We start from the raw sequence: 16,639 nt of genomic DNA, 5'->3' as shown, positions 1-16,639 counted from the left end.
CTCAAGAACTTGCGTCTCCAATGAGTCCCCCAGAGCTGCCCATGCTGGTCCACACTGGTGGCTGGGCCAGGCCACGGGGAGGTGCGAGAGCCGGGGGCCTGGAGCACGTGTGTGTGGAGTCTCCAGTAAGATGGAGGGGTGCCAGCTCCTGCCTCTGTGTTCTCCACCTCTCACTCTGGCCTCTCGAATGAGGCTTCTGTACTCTGTCCCAGCCCTCAGTTCTTACTAGAACTCAATTTGCCTTTTTCCCAACACAACCCCCACCCCCACTTCTACATTACTGGTACCTCCCCCTGCTGATTGCTGTCATCAAGGATGGCAAGAATGACTTTTAGCCCAGTAATGCTTAGTCTTGGCCAACACCTTGCTGGCATGCCCCCAGAGTATAAAAATTTTCAGGGAGGGATCCCAAGGCTGTGGCTGCCCTTGCAGCCAGGTCATCAGGCACTCGCTGGTGGGTCCTGTGGAGTCCTGACCAGGGCAGTGGGGGCTGGTGGCCCTGCCTTCCTTCTCTGTTTAGCAGACCTGGGATCTAAAGAGGCTCTGGTGACCATGAGTGGACACTGTGACTCTGGGGTGGGCAATCCAACTCCGGGTCACACAGAAGTCACTGCCCTTGTAGCTTACCAGCACCTGCCCTCTGCCACAGGTATCTTGATGAAGATTGATCATAAAATACAGTGCTAAGGGGAGGCTTAATTACAGCAGTAATAACATGAGCACCTATGTTTTCGAAGCACTCTGCAGCCACTAATTAGCTGGTGTCATCACTGCTAGCCTCCGCCTCCCTCCAACAAACAAATGGGTCATGGGAGCATCTTTTCCCTCAGATGAGAGCCAAGGCACCAAGGGCGGTCTGGCTGTGGCCGCCCCCTCTGTCTGCCTCCCTGACCGTCCAGCCTAACGCCCTGGTTACCTGGCAGGGCAATTTTCCCAGCCAGATAAAGATGAACAGGCCCTACTGGCTGCTGATGCTTGAGAACTGGGATTTAAGCCACAGGCCTGTACTGGGTAGCTCAGAGCCACTCCCCAGGTATAGATGCAGAGAAAGAGTCTGTTGGATTCAATGAGGGGTGATTCACAAGGACAAATATCCAGAGAGAAGCCAAGCACACAGTGGAGACCCTGTTGACGAACCTTTATTTAGCTGGGAAGAGGGCAAGGGGTCAGGCCAAGGTCGTGTAGTCAAGGTCAGTGCCTCGACCGGGCCGGGCACCCAGAAGGTGTTCAGAATACACCTGCTGATGGACACAGGGTGAGTTTGCAGAGTCCAAGGCCTATGGATTCTCAGTCAGTCAGTTCAGTTGCTCAGTCCTGTCCCACTCTTTGCTACCCCATGAACCGCAGCACGCCAGGCCTTCCTGTCCATCACCAACTCCTGGAGTTTACTCAAACTCATCTCCATTGAGTCAGTGATGCCATCCAACCATCTCATCCTCTGTCGTCCGCTTCTCCTCCTGCCCTCAATCTTTCCCAGCATCAGGGTCTTTTCAAATGAGTCAGCTCTTCGCATCAGGTGGCCAAAGTATTGGAGTTTCAGCTTCAACATCAGTCCTTCCAGTGAACACCCAGGATTCCCAGCCCAGGGTTAAAGATCAGCGAGCCCAAAACCAACGCAATAGAGCCCAGCTCCGCGGCCCTCATCTTCCAGGATGTGGGCAGACCCTGACCCTGACGTTGCTCTGCGCAGCTGGAGAGTCACACGGACGCGCACCTGGGCCGGGACTTCTTCCTGGGCCGCCCGCCTGCCGCCCGCTCCAGCACCTACGTCAACCTGCGCGAAGTCTCCGCGCGCGTGCAGCTGCCCCCCGGGGAGTATGTGGTGGTGCCGGCCACCTTCGAGCCCTTCCAGGACGGCGACTTCTGCCTGAGGGTGTTCTCCGAGAAGAAGGCCAAGGCCCTGTGCGTGTCCTTTCTCTGCGGGCTGGTAGCGGGGGCCGCAGAGGGACCTGGCCCCGCGAGGGTGCAGGGCGCCGTCGGTGTGTGGGACCCACCCCCAGCCTCCGGAGGAAATCTGTTGCCCCTGCAAGGGTTCTTCATTAGAGGGGCCCGCTCCTGCCCCTCCGTGTTGGTCTGTAGGACGGGGAGAGTTTTCCTTCTAAAAAGATCAAGAGAGGGCATCAATACAGCTGGGTGAAAGCATTTTCCTCCCAGCAGGGATGGGCGCCACATAGAGGAGGAGCTGGGTGAGACACTGCCTCTTCTCTTACACTTCTCTTACACGCCACACACTCATACTCTACATACACACACCACACACTCATGCACATGCTGCATGTACCATGCACACACACATCACATACACATACCACACACACATATCACACACCACACATATCCAATGCACGCACATCTCACATACACACACCACACACACATGCCACACACATCCCATGTACTGTGCACCTGCATACCAACACATTACAGACACACCACACACGCTACACACACACCATGCGCATATACACACATACCATACATACATGCAGACCGCATGTCCCTTACATATATATACCAGACATACACGCCATACACACACCTGATATACTTTCTGTACATACACACATCACATATACCACACACCTATATGCACATAGAACCACACACACACAAATACCACGTACACACACTTAACACATAGTATCGCCCCCCCATACCCCCCTCCCCTCACACACATTGCACCACATACCATGTACATGTATGCATGGACTCGTGGGTTGTGGGCTTGGTGACTCATTCCCCAGATACCATTTCAGCAGGGATTCACATAGCTGGGAAGATGATATTAGTAACTGGGAAAGGTGGGGAGAGAATTCCCCAGAAGAGTGGTCCTCCAGGGTGAACATTCTAGATTCCATGAAGGGCCCACTGAACTTGGCAGCTCTTGTCTCTCGTGAAAAACTCAGGGTGGGGTGGGAGTTGGAGACTTGAAGGGAGGGATCCTGGTTCAGTTTATGCAGTTTGGTGAAAGTAGGAACCAGGTCGTGTGTTGGGAAGCTGGTCCCTCAGCTGGGTCACAGACTTCCTGAAAGAACCTAGCCATTAGCTATATGTTTTGTTAATACTTATCCATGTTTGCTATTTCCTTTTTCTGTGTTTCAGGGAAATTGGGGATGTGGTAGTTGGAAACCCACATGAGGTATGCCACCTTTAAAATGCCAAGCTCTGACACTGACATGTAGCAGTCATTTGGGGCTTCTTATTGATTGCCTAGGAATCCCCTTGACCCCTGAGCCTGCCTGGCTGGATGGGAAACTCCTGGGGCCAGGATCTTGGACCCCTCCTGTTTATCACCATGCACCCCCGTCCCCACCTAGTGCCCAGCACACAACAGACTCACAACAGATGTAGTGAATGATGCACGAATGAATTTTAAATCTTCATCTTTCATTTTTCTCAGTGAGTCCCATCTTAACTATGTAACTGCCCTGCCTTTTAGCCTCGACCCAGCGAGGTGGAGCAAGAAGATGGCCAGCTGAGGAGCCTGTTTGAGAAGTTTGCTGGGAAGGTGAGTAGAGGGCGAACACGAGCTCCCACACAGGCAGGAGAGTGTTCGAGAAATCTCAGGTCACCTGAGTCTTTTGTCCTTTGCATCTCCTTGCGTAGCAAGGGCCACAGGTCTCAGGCCTCCCAGGCCTGTCTGTTGCCTCTTCCTGTCTGAAGCCTGAGGTCTTTCCTACACTGCTGGTGAGAGGACTGTGGGACTGACCTCGGCCACTTTTCTTGCTGTGTCGTCTTGCATTTTGAGAAAGTAGAAAATTTGAATCTCCAGGTCCTTCCAAAAGCCTTTCTGTGTGTAAACTGACCCTGGTGGATCAGAACCCTGACTAGAAAACCAGAAGGCAAAACTTCCCTACATCCTTCAGAGATGAGAGGAATCGCCCAGCCCAGGTGGCTGGCAGCTCAGTCAACCAGACCTGGGCTAAGTGCTTCCTGTCCTGCTGCCTCGCCTGCCCCCAGGGACACGGGCGGAACTGGGCTTGTGAAAGTCAAGCTTGGCCCAGGTGCCAGCGCCGCTCCAGGGCTTGTGGAGCTGGTGTGCCCACTGCTCCTTCCCGCCCCATCCTGCTGACTTGGCTTATTGTGATTCCGGTCCTGAGGGGCTGTAAGTCAGAGCAGACTCAAGACTCCAAGTGTCACAACTGGCCCCATAAATACAGCGAATGCACTGCTCTTTGAAGGATAATAGGTTTGCCAGAGGGCCTGGAAAGGCGTCCATCATCTTGGACTGCTATAACAAGGTACTGCAGACTGGGAAGCGTTTGAACAACAGAAATTTATTTCTCACAGTGCTGGAGGCTAGCAGTCTGAGATCAGGGTGTTGGCCTGGTCAGATTCTGGGGAGGGCTGTCTTCTAACTTGTGGACTCACGTCTCACTGTCTCATGTGGCAGAAAGAGGATTAGGAATCCATCTGGGGTCCCTTTTGTAAAGGCACTAATTCCACTCATGAGGGCTCCACCCTCATGACCTAATCACCTCCCAAAGGTCCCTCCTCCTATACTTTAACATTGGGGGTTGGATTTCAACATACAAATTTTGGAGATGCAAACATTCATTCTGTAACAGAAGGAGAAAAACAATGCTCTCCATCCCTGGAAAGCTCTGAGCCACTTTATAGACTTAAGGACGGAGTAGAAGAAAATACATTAAAATCCTTTGCAGAAAATAAAACCTGGGAACACAATTCCTTTATATAGCCATTAAAGAAGTCTTTGCAAAATTGAGGCAATTTATGTTCAAGACAGACACTTAGACCAATGTTTTGCTAACAAAACCTTGTTGCCTTAGCTTCCAAGGGACCGTATTTTATTTGGAACATCAAGACTGATAACAAAATGAAAGCTCCTATTTGTGTAGTTCTTCATGTACCTTATCTTTTCTCGCTTGCCTGGTGGGGCAATATCAGTCACTGTCGCTGTTCTCCTGGTGCAGGGTCAGGCCCAGAGAGGTTAAGGAGCTGGCTGGGGCATGAGGCCTTGTGAAGGACAATCAAGGTCTCAACAGCCCATTCCTGGCCTGGAGGCTTTTCAGGATGTCCCCAGGTCTTATTATTGAGACTGACCGTTCTGTGCCTGAATGAGGCCAGCTGCACTCACAGGCAAGCTCACAGCTCCCACCTTGCTTATTTCCAGTTGAGCAGCCTGGGCCTGGCTGGTGGAAGAGGGGAGAAATGGGGCCCCGTGCAGACAAGTGTTAAGACCACACCTCACCAGGGGAAGTGACTTGGCTAAGGTCCCATGGCGAATAAGTTGGGGGGGGGGTTACAACTGGAACCCAGAGTTTAACCTGGGGCCCCTTCTCTAAGCCTCACTGTCTCTGAGCTTCATTCGGCATCCTGCCTGAGGTCTGTCCTTCAGCTGGTTGTTAAGGGACCAATAATCCTGAGGCTCAGTGTTTATCCCCCACCCCGTGCGGGTGAAAAACCCTAGTCCCCCAAATCTCTACTTCTGGGATGAGGTGGGCTTTATGTGAAATAGCAGCTCCCACAGATGCAATGGGGAAAGCAAGTGCTTTGGAGTGAGACAGACTTAGGTTTCGAATCCCAGTTCTGCCACTGGCGACTGTGAACTCCAGCAATTATATTGCAGGCAAATGGCAATTACATGGTAAAGGTAAATGGCGTTTGGTGGTGGTTTGGTTGCTAAGTCATGTTCAACCCTTGCGACCCCATTGACTATAGCTCTCCAGGCTCCTCTGTCCATGGGATTTCCAAGGCAAGAATACTGGAGTGAGTTGCCTTTTCCAGGGGATCTTCCTGAGCCAGGGATTGAACCTGGGTCTCCTGCATTGCAGGTAAATTCTTTACTGAGTTACCAGGGAAGCCCATATGGTGTTCAGCAGTTTACAAAGTCACAGCTCCCTTCACCCTAACACAAGGACAGTCCTATTGTGAGGTTTTGCAGATGCTCCACCCCAGGCACGTGGCTCTCAACACTAGCTCCTTTACTGCTTCTTGCCCCGTCTTGGTCTCGGGTTGGACAAGTCTGAGAAAGGCAGTAGACCCTGTGTGCAGCCTTCTGCTATGAGTGTACCCTGCTCACGCCATTAATATACAGTTCTCACTGGGCTATGGGGGCCCCAGAGAAGCTGTGAATTCGATTTTTTTTTTAAAGCTGTCATACCCTTTTAAAAATCATAGGGTCAGTGGACCTGGTGTCTGAATCTACGTTAATTTTGTGTCTTGAAACACTCATTAAGGTGTGACATGCTTTGCATTTGGATTCCTCTTTCTAGGATTCTGAGATCAGGGCCAATGAACTCAGGACAGCTCTGAATGAAGTGTTTTCCAAACGTAAGTTCTTGATGGGGCCTTTTCAGGAAGTCTGGGAGCCTAAGAGAGATGTTGGGAGCTAGTGAGCGTGGGGGTGGGCACTGGGTCAGGGGCACTGCAGATGGGGACCAGGGCCCTGATTCCATCTGTACTGAGAATGTCTGGCAGGTGGGAGAGGCTGGAGCAGAGGGGTGGTGGGCAGGGTGAGAGCGGGGCTGATGCTGGGGCCACTCGGCCCTACAGCAAAGAGTCCTGAGTCCTGGCGGGAAAGAAATTGGGCTTAAAGTGACTTAAATGAAATTCTCCCACAAAATTAATAAGTTGGTACTGTGGAAGCTATGCAGCTTGAAAATCCTGTTCTGTAGTGCACCTCTGGGGAAGGCGTGTGGAGGGGAGGATTCTGCCTGTCCTCGATCATGACAGTTCTCAGTCTTCAGACTTTAGCTAAAGTCCTGAGGGCTGGAAGAGGATCAAACTGCACCCAGGCTGAGAAAAATCATGTTCCTCCCCTATGAACTGCAGATCCATGGAGCTGGTTTCTTGCCCAGCCCGAGGATGGGCCAGGTTAAGGCTTCTGGCTGGTTGAGCGATGGGTATGTTCACCCATGGCAGCCAGAAAGGGTCCGAGCATGAAGGACACAGGGGCAAGGCCGGATGTGAGCCCACCCTGGGCTGAGCACTTCCCCAGGGTTGAGAGCCCAGGCCTGGAGGCCCTCCCCACCCTCTGCTCCAGCTATTCCTCCCGCCTGGCAGAGAAGGAGCCCAGGGAAGTGGAGAGGGCTGCAGGGTCTTTGGCGTCTTCCTGCCTTGGTTTTCAGGTGTGAACAAGTTGAGCACGGAGCCAGGGATGGCTGTAGATCCCAGAGATGCCTGCAATTTAGCAGTAACATTAACAGTTACTGTTTGAGAGGCTGTGTGTTGTGGTTAAAAGCTTGGGCTGTGGAGCCAGATGGCCTGTGTTTAGATCGCAGCTCGGCCTGGGTTCTGTGATCTTGAGCAAATTATTTAACCTCTCTGGGCCTCTGTTTCCTTATCTATAAAATGGGTATGAAGGTATTTACCACATGGGGTACAGTTCTTAGAGGGCTTCCCTGGTGGCTCAGTTGTAAAGAATCCACCTGCCAACGCAGGAGACGCAGCTTTGATCCCTGGGTCGGGAAGATCCCCTGGAGAAGGGAATGGCAAGCCACTCCAGTATTCTTGGCTGGGAAATTCCATGGACGGTGAAGCCTGGAGGGCTGCAGTCCATGCATGCGTGCTAAGTCACTTCAGTCGTGTCTGACTCTTTGTGATCCTATAGACACAGGCTCCTCCATCCATGGCATTCTCCAGGCAGGACTACTGGAGTGTGTTATCATGCCCTCTTTCCATCTTTCCAATCTGGGTATCAAACCCACATCTCCTGAGACTCCTGCATTGCAGGCAGATTCTTTTCTGCTGAGCCACTTGGGCTGCAGCCCAAGGGGTCTCAAAAGAGCTGGACTTGACGTAGAGACTAAACAAAATAGAGTGCTTTGAACAATACCTGACCAATAAAAAGTTAGCTGATTTATTAAGACCTTGTCATAGACCAAGCACCATGCTAAGAACTTCACTTACATTATCTAATTTTATCACCAGTTAGCTTTGGGGGCAAGTATTATTGTTGTTCTTATTGATGGAGCAGAAAAGCACAGCTCAGAGATATTAGCTTGCTGAAGTCCGTGGCTTGTGAGTTGCAAAGCTGAGATTCTGACACTGAGCCCCGAGGCCAGCATCCACCTCTGGGACCCCAGGGGGCCTCTTCCCAGGAGCCCGCCACCAAGCTCACTCGTTTATGCGGCGCTCACGTTCGGCTCTGTACTCTGGCTGGTGTCTTTGGTGGCCTCCTACCAGGGCAATTATTTCCCGTGCTTTCAAATGATCCTGACTCCCCTCACCCCTTTCTATTTAAATATTTAGGAACAGACATCAAATTTGATGGATTTGACATCAACACTTGCAGAGAGATGATCAGCCTGATGGATGTATCCTTTAAATGTCACATTATTTTTACTTTGATCCTGGTTTTCTCGACTCCTCCACCTGAGATGGAGGCAGGGGAAAGAGAAAGAAGGGAAGTAGCATTTTCTGAGCATATGGCAGGTACCCTGCCTGAGCTGGAAAGAAAAATGTCATCTCATTTTTGCTCCTCAGTAAGCCTGAGATGCTCTCTGTTTTACAGGTGAAGAAACTGAGGTGTGCCATGTTTAAATGACTTGTTTAAGATCCTCTTTTTTTTTTTGGTGATTCACATTTTTTTTTTTTCATTTTCACCAAGAACTTAAATTTTTTTATTGGAGCATAATTGCTTTCCAATGTTGTGTTGGTTTCTGCTGTATAATAACGTGAATCAGTCATAATTACATATATATCCGCTCCCTTTTGAACCTCCTCCCTACCCCGATCCCACCCCTCTAGGTCATCACCGAGCACCACGCTGAGCTCCCTGTGCTATCCAGCAGCTTCCCACCGGCTATCTGTTTTGCACATGATAGTGTATCAGTTCAGTTCAGTCGCTCAGTCGTGTACGACTCTTTGTGACCCCATGAATCGCAGCACGCCAGGCCTCCCTGTCCATCACCAACTCCCGGAGTTCACTCAGACTCACATCCATCGAGTCAGTGATGCCATCCAGCCATCTCATCCTCTGTCGTCCCCTTCTCCTCCTGCCCCCAATCCCTCCCAGCATCAGAGTCTTTTCCAATGAGTCAACTCTTCGCATGAGGTGGCCAAAGTACTGGAGTTTCAGCTTTAGCATCATTCCTTCCAAAGAAATCCCAGGGCTGATCTCCTTCAGAATGGACTGGTTGGATCTCCTTGCAGTCCAAGGGACTCTCAAGAGTCTTCTCCAACACCACACTTCAAAAGCATCAATTCTTCGGCGCTCAGCCTTCTTCACAGTCCAACTCTGACATCCATACATGACCACAGGAAAAACCATAGCCTTGACTAGCCAGACCTTTGTTGGCAAAGTAATGTCTCTGCTTTTGAATATGCTATCTAGGTTGGTCATAACTTTCCTTCCAAGGAGTAAGCGTCTTTTAATTTCATGGCTGCAGTCACCATCTGTAGTGATTTTGGAGCCCAGAAAAATAAAGTCTGACACTGTTTGCACTGTTTCCCCATCTATTTCCCATGAAGTGGTGGGACCGGATGCCATGATCTTCGTTTTCTGAATGTTGAGCTTTAAGCCAACTTTTTCACTCTCCACTTTCACTTTCATCAAGAGGCTTTTGAGTTCCTCTTCACTTTCTGCCATAAGGGTGATAGTGTATACATATCAATAATTCAGAGACAGCAAAAATGGCATTTGTGGCCTTCCCCCCACTTATCATGGCATTCCTCCCACGGAGCTCGGTTCCTCTCCTTCCTCTCCCTGGCTCTCTCCATCCCCATCTGTCTCTGTCTCCCAGCCTTGACACCAGTTGTTGAGAATTTGATGACACAGGATAAAACCTGTTTGTTTGCTCTGACCTGATTTAACCCTTGTTCTATGTTGAAGAATGAGAAAGGGATTTGGGGAGGAATGGAGAAGGTTAGGGCATTCCAGGTGGAAGGAACACCTTCAGCACAGAGTGGGGAAGGGCAGGGCGCCCCTTCCTTGAAACTTGGTCTTGGGTGGGTCCAGGTTACCGTGTCCCATGGTGCTGCTGGTGAAGGCGATTTCTTTGAAAACTGGAGCTTTGGAGAATGTACTTCAGCTCTGGGGGCTTCATCTGTGATGAGATATGACGACCTCTGGGGTGGGAGGAATGAGTTGTACTTGCCCCGTGGCCATGCACAGAGGGCCTGGGTGGCCGGCTTGAGTGTGCCGACCTCTGCTAGGGAGTGTCAACTGTGGAGAGCTGGTTCTATCCTTGTGGTCCCGGAGTTTCAGATGCTGGGCCTGTCCACCCCTGCAGCCTTCTATGAGGCCAGTGTGGTCCTTCAGTGAGGTCCACCTTTAAGAAACCATGGGCCATGAAGAACTGTTAACTGTTGATCCACTTTTCTGCAAACAGTTCCTTGATTTCTGAGTCATTCTTCTCAAACTTGCCTATGAGCTTTCATTTAGATTTGAGGGTGACCTTGTGGTCCCTCAAACATTGTTCCCAGGGGTGTTTGCATTCTCATGGCTCTAGGAGGACTGTAACTCAGCCATTCTTCAAGAGTGTCTGTTTCACCATTTGGATGCTTTGGGGGGCAGTGGTTTTGAACCAGAAAATACAGCAGAACTGCCTGTGGTGAAAGTTGCTCAGTTGTGTCTGACTTTGCGACCCCATGGACTATACAGTTCCTGGCGTTCTCCAGTACAGAATACTGGAGTGGGTAGCTGTTTTCTTCTCCAGGGGATCTTCCCAACCCAGGGGTTGAACCCAGTTCTTGCACATTGCAGGCGGGTTCTTTACCATCTGAGCCACAAGGGAAGCCCCATGGAACCTTGTGTAGCTTTTTGCGTGTTTTTGTTCATTCAGTGGCGTCTGACTCTGCAGCCCTTTGGACTGTAGCCCACCAAGCTTCTCTGTCCATGAGATTTTTTCAGGCAAGAATATTGGAGTGGGTAGTGATTTCCTCTTCTGGGGGATCTTCCCGATTCAGGGATGGAACCCATGTCTCCTGTGTCTCCTGCATTGCAGGTGGATTCTTTACCTGTTGAGCTATCGATATTGAGACATAATTCACATACCATCCCATGTACCCATTTAAAGGGTACAATTTCATGTTTTTTTTTAGTATATTCACAGAGTTGTGCAAACACCACCATCCATTTTAGAGCTTTTTATCACCCCTAAAAGGAACTCTGCACCCATATTTGCCGTCACTCACCTTTCCGCTCAACAACCCCAAACCCTCTGCCCTACTACCTCTTGCTGTCTCTATAGATTTGCCTATTCTGGATATTTTCATGTTAATAGAATCGTTTAACATGTGGTCCAGTGTAGCATGTATCATCACTGAAAAATCATGGGGTTTTAAAAATCCAGTTGCCTGGGTCTCACTCCTGGAGATGCTGATTCAGGGTATTTGGGACAAGGCCTGGGAGTGGGAAGCTTTGTCTGGAATTGAGGATATGTTGGTGCTCTGAGACAGGGCTTTGGAACAGACAGGAGATCCAAGTTCTGGCCCCACCACAGTTATTGAATACTGTGAACCTCATGTCTTCTCCTGGAAAATGGGATAACGGAGTGTAGCTCCTGTGGTCTTGTGAGGCTGAAATGAGATACAAGTATACACAGGTCTGGCTAGACCATAGCGTTAGCCCTCTTTGTGGATTACTATCCTCAGGCATGTTGGTAGACATATTAGTGAGGATTTGAAGGCTGTGGTTACATCCAACACTCAGCATAGACTGTGGAGACAAAAGACACAGACTTCCTTAAAGGGTGAGGTTTACAGTCTTGAGTGCAAACATGACTTTTTGTTTGGCTAGTTGAAGGAGGTGAGAATGATGGTCTGTTTCAGAATTTTAATACCTGAGTTGTAACACGCTGGTGTCTATTGATTAATTGGAATGGCTGAGAAAAGGGTAGTTTCAAAGAGACCGAACTTCACAAACAGTTCAAAAGCACCCCCCAGGTCTAGCCCAGTGCTTAATCAGCAGTCACAGGACACAGAGGATCGCACAGAACCCCTGGCCCATTTTGGCTGAGCCAGCTGTCCTGCTGGGACCATGTCTCAAGATCCCTGGGAATCAATGTTGAGAAGCTCAGAGCCCCTTTAAAGCACCAAATACGTGTAGACTGTGTGTGGCCAGGAATCCCAGTCCTATGCTCCTGACTCTTCTGGTACCATTTTGCCGTCAACTCTAGTATCAATGGCAGACATTTAAATCTGGAAGGGAATTTACTACAGATTGCTTAGCTCCACCCTTTCAATGTCCCACGATGATGAGGATGCTGGACACTAAACGAATGATATTGTAGGAGGGCTTTAGGCTCCTGACTTGCCCTTTGCCCCTAGCTCTATGCCTGACCTCAAACGAGGGCCTTTGTGAGCGTTTGACTCTTTAATCTTTATTTGAACTTGTCTCCCACCAATCCTTCCCACCATGACCCCCAGGGCCCTGCTTACCGCAGACATGGATGTTCACTGAGGTCTTAAGACACTCACTGTGCAAGGCCACAGAGAATGTGGTCCATAAAGCATGTGGAATCTGGGCTTGATCGCGTTGGCCTTAACCCGCCTAGAGCAATGGGACAGGCTCCCTGGAACTGGTGGAATTCAAGACGCTCTGGCTGAAGATCCGAAAGTACCTGGTAACCCTTTTCCCCCTGTTGGGTATCCTCTGGGCTCTGGTCACTCTCCTCGGTTCTGTTCCTGGCGCCTTGCTGACACCCATTCCTGATCAGTTTCCTGCCCTGGTCTGACCAGATCCTTCATCATGGTCAAAGTGAACCCCAGACCCGGACACGTTGTCCGGGAAGGACTAAGCAGGCCCCTGCGCCAGTGCCGCCAGAGGAAGTCCCACTGTTCACAGAGCACAAGGACTAGACTGGCTCTGAGCACAAGCTCCTATTTTTGTTCTGGAGACTTCTTGGGAGGAATCAGTGAAGCCTCTGAGGGTGTCCCTGGCCTGTTGAGGAAGCAGTGGGGGTGGAGGGAGATGGTTCTGCAGGGGCTGCAAACAGCTGTTTTCACCTGGAATTTTTCTCCTGCTTTAGGACATCTTTCGGGAGACCGATCATAACCACTCGGGGACTATTGATGCCCACGAGATGAGGACAGCCCTCAAGAAGGCAGGTGAGGACACATCCTGAAGGCAAGATCCCGAGACTGGGATGTGCTCATTGTAAATGTGCTTAATATGATGGTGGTTGCTAATGACCATCAGTGGTAATTGCCTTATGTTGGATGTCAGTGTGATAACAAAGACGTGTTGAGTACCTTCCTTAACTGGGGAGCAGGGAATGTTGCTGGATTCTTTAGACTTTTTCCAAGGACTTTGCCTGTTCCTGGGAAGGTGACAGGAATCACAGGACTGGGCTGTGCAGGGGATGGGCAGGAGAGGCAGTCCCTTCACCTTCCCTGTTTTTTTTGCTGTCGTCCATGTGATGCAAAGCTAAGTTAGTGCTGGAGCTCCAGGCCTATTTTTGGACCAAGGAGGAGGTTCATCCTGTTGAGGATTTTCTAAAAGGAAACTGATTTGATTACCAGAATCCTCTGGAATCCTTTGAAGGGGGCAGTATCAGGCCAGAGTTAGCCCTGAGTTCTGTTGGAGATAGAACTGAGCCCCCCATTCCATCTGTGACCCTGGCCCCCCTCTGCCCACAGGTTTCACCCTCAGTGACCAGGTCCAGCAGACCATCGCCATGCGGTACGCATGCAGCAAACTCACCATGGACTTTGACAGCTTCATTGCCTGTATGATCCGCCTGGAGACCCTCTTCAGTGAGTCACTCTCTCAAGTGAAAGTGTTAGTCCCTCAATCGTGTCCAACTCTTTGCAACCCCATGGACTGTAGCCCACCATACTCCTCTGTCCATGGGATTTTCTACACAAAAATACTGGAGTGGGTTGCCCATTTCTTCTCCAGGGGTTCTTCCCAACTCAGGGATCAGACCGGGGTCTCCTACATTGCAGGCAGTTTCTTTACCATCTGATCCACCAAGGAAGCCCCTCACCCCCACCCTGACCCATCCCACTTCTCCCGAGGTATAGGAAGGGGAAGGGGGCAGGGCCAGAAGGCAGAACCAGAAAGGCTTAGGTAACTGTGGCATCCTTGGGGGAGGGGCAGCAGAAACAAGGGGCTGAGGAAGTCCAAGCTGGCCATGCCCAAGGTGTTGCCTTCTCTGGAAGATTTTTGTGCACCTATTGTGTGCAGTCACTGCAGCAAATGAACGAGTCCTGCAATGGTCCTTAAATGGCTTTTGGTATCTGTTCGCATCTATGGGAATCATTTGAGAGCAGGTATCACCTCCCAGAGAGAGGATAGGGGTCTCCTTCTGGGAGGCTGTGGATAGTCTTCTGCCCGCTTGGGCTTATGCTGTAATGCTGTGCTTAGCCCCTCAGTTGCGTCTGACTCTGCGACTCCACGGACTGTAGCCCACCAGGCTCCTCTGTCCTTGGGACTTTTCAGGCGAGAATACTGGAGTGGGTTGCCATTTCCTCCTCCAGGGGATCTTCCTGATGCAAGAATCAAACCTTCATCTTCTGCATTACAGGCAGATTCTTTACCCACCCAGCCATCTAGGAAGCCCCATGCTTATGCTAATATATCCTATTAAGGGAGGGAGTTTGGGGAAGGGTCAGGCAGCCAGAGGCGAAGCTTAGTGTCTGGATTACCCACACATGGAGCAACCACCCCTGTTCCATGACCCCAGCCCCCCCCCAATGTTAAAAGAATTGCAAGTTTCTAGAGCTCTGAATGTGCAGATGGTAAAAGGAACTTCTCTGCTCACAACTGGAAGTTTGTCTAATTGGGCAAGCGGACATCTGCTGCCAAAAGCTCACTGCTCTGGGCATTGGATCCAGATCTACCCTTCTGGGGTCCCTGAAGCAAGGTGGGAGCTGGAGAGGGTGCCAGAGATGGAGGGAGGATGTCAGGTGGGTGTGGGGTGGACAGAGGCAGCTCTCCGGCTGTTCCAAAGTCCAGGAGCATCCTTATCTGACTTCATTCCTTCTCTGGCATTCTAGAACTGTTCAGACTTCTGGACAAGGACCAGAATGGCATTGTCCAGCTCTCTCTGGCTGAGGTAAGTCGTTTTGGTAAACTGCTTGTTCGTGATACTTGAAAATTCTTGGATGGTATTGCTGCCAAGCGCTGTTTATTCACACTGGCCTGTCTTATTTCTTTGTGGAAACAATGCATGTTCTGTGGCAGGCATTTCTGGGAGGAGTGTGATTGTCATCAATTATATCTCAGATCATTTCAAGGATGCAAGCTCTTATTAATTTGGATGAAATTGGGGGTGGTGGGTACAGTTTAAAGCGCCTAACTTCTCACACAGAATGTCTTTGATTGACATATAGAAGGAAATCAGAAACAAAGAATTAAATTGCAACAAGGTAGAGTAGATACTGAAGTTCTAATACTTTGGCCACCTGATGGGAAGAGCCAGCTCATTGGAAAAGACCCTGATGTGGAGAAAGATTGAGGACAGGAGGAGAAGGGGGCATCAGAGGATGAGATAGTTGGATAGTATCACCAACTCAATGGATGTGAATCTGAGCAAACTCTGAGAGTTGGTGATGGACAGGGAAGCCTGGCGTGCTGCAGTCCATGGGGTCAAAAAGAGTGGGACATGACTGAGTGATTGGACAGCAACAAGAGTAGATGCAAAATAAATGGGTGTAAATTATTGTGTACAAGGCCCACAATATCTTATGCAGAGAACACCAGGCCCTTCCCCTGGGGAAGGCTGCAGCCTATGCAGCAAGGCCTTTACTGGCCTGTGGAGATGCAGGTATGGGCATGTCCCGAGGATTCAGGAGTAGGGCATTGCCCTCGACCTGCTTCTCAGGCAGAAGAGCTAGAGCACCAGCTTATTCCTGGTCCTGCCTAGCTGTCTGGGTACAACCACTTCTATTCTGCTCTAGAATAGTAGTGTTGCTGACCCCTTTCCAGTGATCTAGGAAAGGCCTTCCTAGAAGCACATTAGGCTCAATTGGGTTGAATCTGAAATTTGTGGAAGTCAAGCTTTTCCTAAGTCATATTTCCTTGGGGCTCTGGCTGGGGAGCAGTGACTTAGCAAAGGGCTTCCTTGCTTCCTCTTATGGAGTGAGGCACTTCCTGGGGAAGGAGCTAGAGCAAGTCACACCCATGTGAGGCTGGAGAACATCTCTGGTGCAATCACACCAGCTCCCAGAGGACCCCTGAGCTTACTTCTATCTCCTTCTTTTGCAGTGGCTGTGCTGTGTGTTGGTCTGACCCAGGGTTTTGGTCATCGGTGATGCTCCATGACAACCTGCCTGCATCTTTTCTCCCCTTCTTTGCAGTTTTGTGAACTTTCATCCTTAAGGGGGCATTCATTAACTTTTCATCTCTTCCTTGTTGTTTATTGTTTCCTGAAATCCTGGCCTGTCTCACCGGAGCAATCAGGGAGTCTGAGATCTCTTTCAACAGCATTTACGCTGATCCCAGGGCACCACAGAGGGACAGAAATTGATTAAAGTTGTGGGCCAAAAGGGTTTCTGCCTTTCTCTATTGATACACAATCTGGGGTTTGCTCTGGGGTGTTCCTGCTTTAGGAAACAAGATGTCCTTGAGAAATGACCCAGCCCAAAGCTGCTGCAAGATGAGAAATGCGGGTGGATTTCTTGAAGAAAAGGCCTGCTACAGATTAAGCTACCTCTGGGGACCACCTGCAGGAGAGGAGCTGCTCCCCACCCTTCTGAGATAGGTGCTGGGATGAGCTACAAGGGGAGG

The 16,639-nt window shown here is 50.2% G+C and overlaps 1 protein-coding gene across 1 annotated transcript in view; it reads left to right on the top strand.

Annotated features, from left to right (window-relative positions):
• CAPN8 (calpain 8) overlaps positions 1–16,264 on the top strand; it is a 68,436-nt gene extending 52,172 nt beyond the window's left edge. Inside the window, exons 12-21 of the mRNA NM_001435084.1 lie at positions 1,691–1,902; positions 3,103–3,139; positions 3,440–3,508; positions 6,237–6,294; positions 8,215–8,279; positions 12,462–12,530; positions 12,936–13,014; positions 13,546–13,662; positions 14,908–14,966; positions 16,118–16,264. Of these exons, the coding sequence (NP_001422013.1) occupies positions 1,691–1,902; positions 3,103–3,139; positions 3,440–3,508; positions 6,237–6,294; positions 8,215–8,279; positions 12,462–12,530; positions 12,936–13,014; positions 13,546–13,662; positions 14,908–14,966; positions 16,118–16,141 (789 nt within the window). The 3' untranslated portion in view covers positions 16,142–16,264. The remainder of the gene's footprint in view (positions 1–1,690; positions 1,903–3,102; positions 3,140–3,439; positions 3,509–6,236; positions 6,295–8,214; positions 8,280–12,461; positions 12,531–12,935; positions 13,015–13,545; positions 13,663–14,907; positions 14,967–16,117) is intronic.
• Positions 16,265–16,639: the final 375 nt, after the last annotated feature.

This window comes from Bos taurus, chromosome 16, assembly GCF_002263795.3.
Source record: "Bos taurus isolate L1 Dominette 01449 registration number 42190680 breed Hereford chromosome 16, ARS-UCD2.0, whole genome shotgun sequence".
In the NCBI taxonomy this organism is placed as follows: Eukaryota; Metazoa; Chordata; class Mammalia; order Artiodactyla; family Bovidae; genus Bos; species Bos taurus.
Note: the sequence above shows the minus strand (reverse complement) of the source record. Positions and strands in the feature narration are given on the sequence as shown.